This window comes from Symphodus melops, assembly GCF_947650265.1.
Source record: "Symphodus melops genome assembly, contig: scaffold_342, whole genome shotgun sequence".
Lineage (NCBI taxonomy): Eukaryota > Metazoa > Chordata > Actinopteri > Labriformes > Labridae > Symphodus > Symphodus melops.
Window position 1 is genome coordinate 10,001 of NW_027636773.1, and position 7,500 is coordinate 17,500.

Below are 7,500 nucleotides of genomic sequence, written 5' to 3' on the forward strand. Positions count from 1 at the left end.
CGCTGGTCTTTGACGTGGCCTATAAAGTGTGAGTCTGAATCCTTCCTGTGTCTTCCTGCTTGTGGGTTTGGATGACATCATTGGATGATGGGGTATTAAAACGTCATTCTCTGAATGCTGGGGTATTTTGTTTACATCACAGGGTGAAGAGGGTGTGTTTCAAGACTCTGGTGGATGAGGTTCAGGAGCTGGAGGCTTTATCCAAAGACCCCGGAGCAGTGGTGCATGGAAAGAGGTAAATACTGAAACACACAGTGATGAGCAGGTGACATGAGGGATCTGTTCATGGGCTCACAGAGAGTGGTGATCCCACTGAGACCAACTGAGATCCATTTAGACCCACTGAGACCCTCTGAGACCCACTGAGACCAACTGAGATCCATTTAGACCCTCTGAGACCCTCTGAGATCCATTTAGACCCACTGAGACCCACTGAGACCCTCTGAGATCCATTTAGACCCACTGAGACCCTCTGAGACCTTCTGAGATCCATTTAGACCCACTGAGACCCTCTGAGACCTTCTGAGATCCATTTAGACCCACTGAGACCCACTGAGACCCTCTGAGACCCACTGAGACCTTCTGAGATCCACTGAGACCCTCTGAGACCCACTGAGACCCTCTGAGATCCATTTAGACCCTCTGAGACCCTCTGAGACCCACTGAGACCTTCTGAGACCCACTGTGACCCTCTGAGACCCACTGAGACCCTCTGAGACCCACTGAGACCTTCTGAGACCCACTGTGACCCTCTGTGACCCTCTGAGACCCACTGAGACCCACTGAGACCCTCTGAGACCTTCTGAGATCCATTTAGACCCACTGAGACCCACTGAGACCCTCTGTGACCCTCTGAGACCCTCTGAGACCTTCTGTGACCCTCTTTCCATGACATGCCAGTGTTTACAGACATACAGGACTAAAGTACACACGTGCAGAAACGAGGAGCGTCATGCACAGATGTCAGAGGGACTGAGCAGCCTACAGTTTGGAAAGGGAGCACTCAAACCCAGGACTAGAACCAAAGACCGTTGTGCCGCTCAGTTCAGTAACAGAATTATTCCTGATGGAACAAAATGTCCAGGAGTCCAATATTAAAGTCATAAATCACAGAGCCTGCTGCTGGCTGAAAGTGATCCCCCGGCCTGGCTGCTGTCCCGGGCCCAGCAGGTTCAGGGCACACACACACAGGTACACACAGGTACACACAGGTACATGCTCCTGGGATTACCCATGGATGGTAAAACACGTGCTAGTTTGACATAACGCTAACGTGCTATCACACACGTTTCACTTAAACACACACACTTTGTTCTTCCTCCCTACATGATGTTTTTACCTGCAGGCAGAGCAGCTCCAGGGGTCTGCTGTAAATGTGCCGCTAACACGCTGTTTCTCTGTGTGTGTGTGTGTGTGTGTGTGTGTGTGTGTGTGTGTGTGTGTGTGTGTGTGTGTGTGTGTGTGTGTGTGTGTGTGTGTAGTTTGACTGAGAGGGCCCAGCTCCTGAAGAACGTCTTCAAGAAGAGCACGGTCAGCATGTACCGCTCTGAATCCATGCAGCAGAACCTGCTCCGTAAGTTACACATGACTGTTTCCTCTCCTTCGTTTACACAACGTCACTGAAGACTGTCCACGCTAGATCTGCTTCCAGATCTGCTTCCAGATCTGCTTCCAGAGCTGCCTCGTCGTCATGGCAACAAGAGTCAGCAATAAATGTCCTCCTCGTCTTTAAAAGGGAGGCTGGAACACAATTTAGATTTACTGACAGGTGAGAGTTACTGACAGGTGAGTTACTGACAGGTGAGTTACTGACAGGTGAGAGTTACTGACAGGTGAGTTACTGACAGGTGAGTTACTGACAGGTGAGAGTTACTGACAGGTGAGTTACTGACAGGTGAGTTACTGACAGGTGAGTTACTGACAGGTGAGAGTTACTGACAGGTGAGTTACTGACAGGTGAGTTACTGACAGGTGAGAGTTACTGACAGGTGAGTTACTGACAGGTGAGTTACTGACAGGTGAGAGTTACTGACAGGTGAGTTACTGACAGGTGAGTTACTGACAGGTGAGAGTTACTGACAGGTGAGTTACTGACAGGTGAGAGTTACTGACAGGTGAGTTACTGACAGGTGAGAGTTACTGACAGGTGAGTTACTGACAGGTGAGTTACTGACAGGTGAGAGTTACTGACAGGTGAGTTACTGACAGGTGAGTTACTGACAGGTGAGAGTTACTGACAGGTGAGTTACTGACAGGTGAGTTACTGACAGGTGAGAGTTACTGTCAGGTGAGTTGCTGACAGGTGAGTTACTGACAGGTGAGAGTTACTGACAGGTGAGAGTTACTGACAGGTGAGTTACTGACAGGTGAGAGTTACTGACAGGTGAGTTACTGACAGGTGAGTTACTGACAGGTGAGAGTTACTGACAGGTGAGAGTTACTGACAGGTGAGTTACTGACAGGTGAGAGTTACTGACAGGTGAGAGTTACTGACAGGTGAGTTACTGACAGGTGAGAGTTACTGACAGGTGAGTTACTGACAGGTGAGAGTTACTGACAGGTGAGAGTTACTGACAGGTGAGTTACTGACAGGTGAGTTACTGACAGGTGAGAGTTACTGACAGGTGAGTTACTGACAGGTGAGTTACTGACAGGTGAGAGTTACTGACAGGTGAGTTACTGACAGGTGAGTTACTGACAGGTGAGAGTTACTGACAGGTTAGAGTTATTGACAGGTGAGAGTTACTGACAGGTGAGAGTTACTGACAGGTGAGAGTTACTGACAGGTGAGTTACTGACAGGTGAGTTACTGACAGGTGAGAGTTACTGACAGGTGAGTTACTGACAGGTGAGAGTTACTGACAGGTGAGTTACTGACAGGTGAGTTACTGACAGGTGAGAGTTACTGACAGGTGAGTTACTGACAGGTGAGAGTTGCTGACAGGTGAGTTACTGACAGGTGAGTTACTGACAGGTGAGAGTTACTGACAGGTGAGAGTTGCTGACAGGTGAGTTACTGACAGGTGAGAGTTACTGACAGGTGAGAGTTACTGACAGGTGAGAGTTACTGTCAGGTGAGTTACTGACAGGTGAGTTACTGACAGGTGAGAATTACTGACAGATGAGAGTTACTGACAGGTGAGTTACTGTCAGGTGAGTTACTGACAGGTTAGAGTTACTGACAGATGAGAGTTACTGACAGGTGAGTTACTGTCAGGTGAGTTACTGTCAGGTGAGTTACTGACAGGTGAGAGTTACTGTCAGGTGAGTTACTGACAGGTGAGTTACTGACGGGTGAGTTACTGACGGGTGAGTTACTGACGGGTGAGTTACTGACAGGTTACAGTTACTGACAGGTGAGTTACTGACAGGTGAGTTGCTGACAGGTGAGTTACTGACAGATGAGAGTTACTGACAGGTTAGAGTTGCTGACAGGTGAGTTACTGACAGGTGAGTTACTGACGGGTGAGTTACTGACAGGTTAGAGTTGCTGACAGGTGAGTTACTGACAGGTGAGAGTTACTGACAGATGAGAGTTACTGACAGGTGAGTTGCTGTCAGGTGAGTTACTGACAGATGAGAGTTACTGACGGGTGAGTTACTGACAGGTGAGTTACTGACAGGTGAGTTACTGTCAGGTGAGTTACTGACAGGTGAGAGTTGCTGACAGGTGAGTTACTGACAGGTGAGTTACTGACAGGTGAGTTACTGTCAGGTGAGTTACTGACAGGTGAGAGTTACTGTCAGGTGAGTTACTGACAGGTGAGTTACTGACAGGTGAGAGTTACTGACAGGTGAGTTACTGACAGGTGAGTTACTGACAGGTGAGAGTTACTGTCAGGTGAGAGTTACTGACAGGTGAGTTACTGACAGGTGAGAGTTACTGTCAGGTGAGAGTTACTGTCAGGTGAGTGAGTTACTGACAGGTTAGAGTTATTGACAGGTGAGAGTTACTGACAGGTGAGTTACTGACAGGTGAGAGTTACTGACAGGTGAGTGAGTTACTGACAGGTTAGAGTTATTGACAGGTGAGAGTTACTGACAGGTGAGTTACTGACAGGTGAGTTACTGACAGGTTAGAGTTGCTGACAGGTGAGTTACTGTCAGGTGAGTTACTGTCAGGTGAGTTACTGACAGGTGAGTTACTGACAGGTGAGAGTTACTGACAGGTGAGTTACTGACAGGTGAGTGAGTTACTGACAGGTTAGAGTTATTGACAGGTGAGAGTTACTGACAAGTGAGTTACTGACAGGTTAGAGTTACTGTCAGGTGAGTTGCTGACAGGTGAGTTACTGACAGGTGAGTTACTGACAGGTGAGAGTTACTGACAGGTGAGTTACTGACAGGTGAGAGTTACTGACAGGTGAGTTCCTGTCAGGTGAGTTACTGACAGGTGAGTTACTGTCAGGTGAGTTGCTGACAGGTGAGTTACTGACAGGTGAGTTACTGACAGGTGAGAGTTACTGACAGGTGAGTTACTGACAGGTGAGAGTTACTGACAGGTGAGAGTTACTGTCAGGTGAGTTGCTGACAGGTGAGTTACTGACAGGTGAGTTACTGACAGGTTAGAGTTACTGACAGGTCAGTTACTGACAGGTCAGTTACTGAGAAGTTAGTTGTCAGGTGAGCTTTCCGTGTCTTGACGGCGAGGAGGCTTTGAGGTCATAAAGAACTTAAAGTGGCGTCCACCATCGATCACTCTGCAGAGCTGAGACTTTTTAAACGCTGTTTGCTCACCTGACGACCTCAGAGAATCTCAGATCAAACAGGAAGCAGCTTCAACAGGAAGCAGCTTCAACAGGAAGCAGCTTCAACAGGAAGCAGCTTCAAACAGGAAGCAGCTTCAAACAGGAAGCAGCTTCAACAGGAAGCAGCTTCAACAGGAAGCAGCTTCAAACAGGAAGCAGCTTCAAACAGGAAGCAGCTTCAACAGGAAGCAGCTTCAAACAGGAAGCAGCTTCAACAGGAAGCAGCTTCAACAGGAAGCAGCTTCAAACAGGAAGCAGCTTCAAACAGGAAGCAGCTTCAACAGGAAGCAGCTTCAAACAGGAAGTGTCCACCGACTCTCTCAGCAACGCTTTGTGTTTTTTGTTTTTTTTCTCAGCTGTTTCGTGACTTTTCTTTGTTTTTTGTTTGTCTCATAGGTGGGGATGAGACCGTTGTTGTTGTTTGATTCCTTTTTTAATATCATTAATCATACCCCTCCCAACTTTCTTAAACTTCGCCCCCCCCCACCCTGCCCATAGCTCCCAGGTAGTCGCCCCCCTCTATCCCACACCTCGTCTCTCTCTCTCGCCCGGTTTCTCTCGCTCTCTCTCTCAATTCAAAGGGGGCATTATTGACTTACAATGTTGCCAAAGCAAAAATACAATTCAGACATTAAACAATAAAATTTACATTTACACAACTTTAACATCATAATTAAATATACAGTATATCTCCCTCTCTCTCTCAGTTTCTCTGAATTTCAATTTCAGTAGATAGATCGATAGATAGATGATAGACAGACAGACAGACAGACAGACAGACAGACAGACAGACAGACAGACAGACAGACAGACAGACAGACAGACAGACAGACAGACAGACAGACAGACAGACAGAAAACTTTATTGGCATGAATGTTGCATCAACAATATTGCCAAAGCAACAGTGTGTGTGTTCAGAAAATAAAAATGATGATAAATAGAGCAACAAGGATTAACTATATAAGTATAGATATACCAAAGATTCAAATATTGAACCTATAAAGCAGCGTGTGCTGATAGGTGACTACATACATACTCCGTCTCTCTCTCTCACTGTCTCTCGCCCGGTCTCTCTCCATTGTTGACCCCTGACCTTCCGTCCGTGTGCCCCATGTTTCCTGAGTTCAGCTCAGTAGAGCCAGATTACCTTGAAATGATGAAATGTTGCGCTGTTATTCCCCCACAATGCACCTCTACCCAGCGAGGTCCGTTGAACTTTCCCGCTGGCGTCCAGGTACTGAGCAGGTCATTTGACACCTGAAGGTGAGTCAGGGATCAGCGGTCAGAACTGAGCCGTGTAGGATAGTTTAGGTTTTATAACAGACGTACAGATAGAAGCTTCTTCATTTTCATCCTTTTGTCATTTGTTTTAAAGTTCAACATTTTGGGGAACGCTCTTATTCTCTTTCTGACAGAAAAGTTTGAAACGTGCTTCATATCAAACTCAAATATGACATGTTCGACCTTTTAGGGCTCGACACACCTTTGATACCAAACTGTGTAACAACCTGGACACTGAAAACCTTTAGAGGTCGGTTTGATCATTAATTAAAACTACAAACCACCATCACTGCTTTCACTCTTTAACGCCCTGAAGTGTTTCATGCAGAGCGTCTGACTGAAAGCAGGATATAATCAGGAGAATTCACCTGGAGCCAGTGGGAGGGGCTTAGACTGTCTGCACGCCACCTCTACCGTCCACATCTATTCACACCTGTTCACACATTCACACATGTTCACACATGTTCACACATGTTCACACATTCACACATGTTCACACATGTTCACACATGTTCACCTGTTCACACAGTCACACATGTTCACACAGTCACACATGTTCACACATTCACACATGTTCACACCTGTTCACACATGTTCACACATTCACACATGTTCACACATTCACACATGTTCACACATTCACACATGTTCACACCTGTTCACACATGTTCACACCTGTTCACACATGTTCACACATTCACACATGTTCACACATTCACACATGTTCACACATGTTCACACATGTTCACACATGTTCACACATTCACACATGTTCACACATGTTCACACATTCACACATGTTCACACATGTTCACACATGTTCACACATGTTCACACATGTTCACACATGTTCACCTGTTCACACAGTCACACATGTTCACACATTCACACATGTTCACACATTCACACATGTTCACACATGTTCACACATGTTCACACATGTTCACACATGTTCACACATGTTCACACATTCACACATGTTCACACATTCACACATGTTCACACATTCACACCTGTTCACACATTCACACATGTTCACACATTCACACATGTTCACACATGTTCACACATGTTCACACATGTTCACACCTGTTCACACATTCACACCTGTTCACATGTTCACACCTGTTCACACATTCACACCTGTTCACACCTGTTCACACATTCACACATGTTCACACATTCACACATGTTCACACATGTTCACACCTGTTCACACATTCACACATGTTCACACATGTTCACACATGTTCACCTGTTCACACATGTTCACACATGTTCACACATGTTCACCTGTTCACACATGTTCACACATGTTCACCTGTTCACACATGTTCACACATGTTCACACAGTCACACATGTTCATACATGTTCACCTGTTCACACATGTTCACACAGTCACACATGTTCACACATGTTCACTTTTCCACGGGGTCCATCGAGTACAATTGAGATCGGTTTCGGCTTTTT

The 7,500-nt window shown here is 46.2% G+C and overlaps 1 protein-coding gene across 1 annotated transcript in view; it reads left to right on the plus strand.

The window, feature by feature from the left end:
• LOC306819068 (putative phospholipid-transporting ATPase IA) overlaps window positions 1-7,500 on the plus strand; it is a 16,271-nt gene that overhangs the window by 5,906 nt on the left and 2,865 nt on the right. The window contains exons 5-7 of the mRNA XM_079372814.1: window positions 1-28; window positions 143-235; window positions 1,482-1,573. The exon at window positions 1-28 is cut by the window's left edge and continues 61 nt beyond it. Coding sequence (XP_079228940.1) covers window positions 1-28; window positions 143-235; window positions 1,482-1,573 — 213 coding nt within the window. The remainder of the gene's footprint in view (window positions 29-142; window positions 236-1,481; window positions 1,574-7,500) is intronic.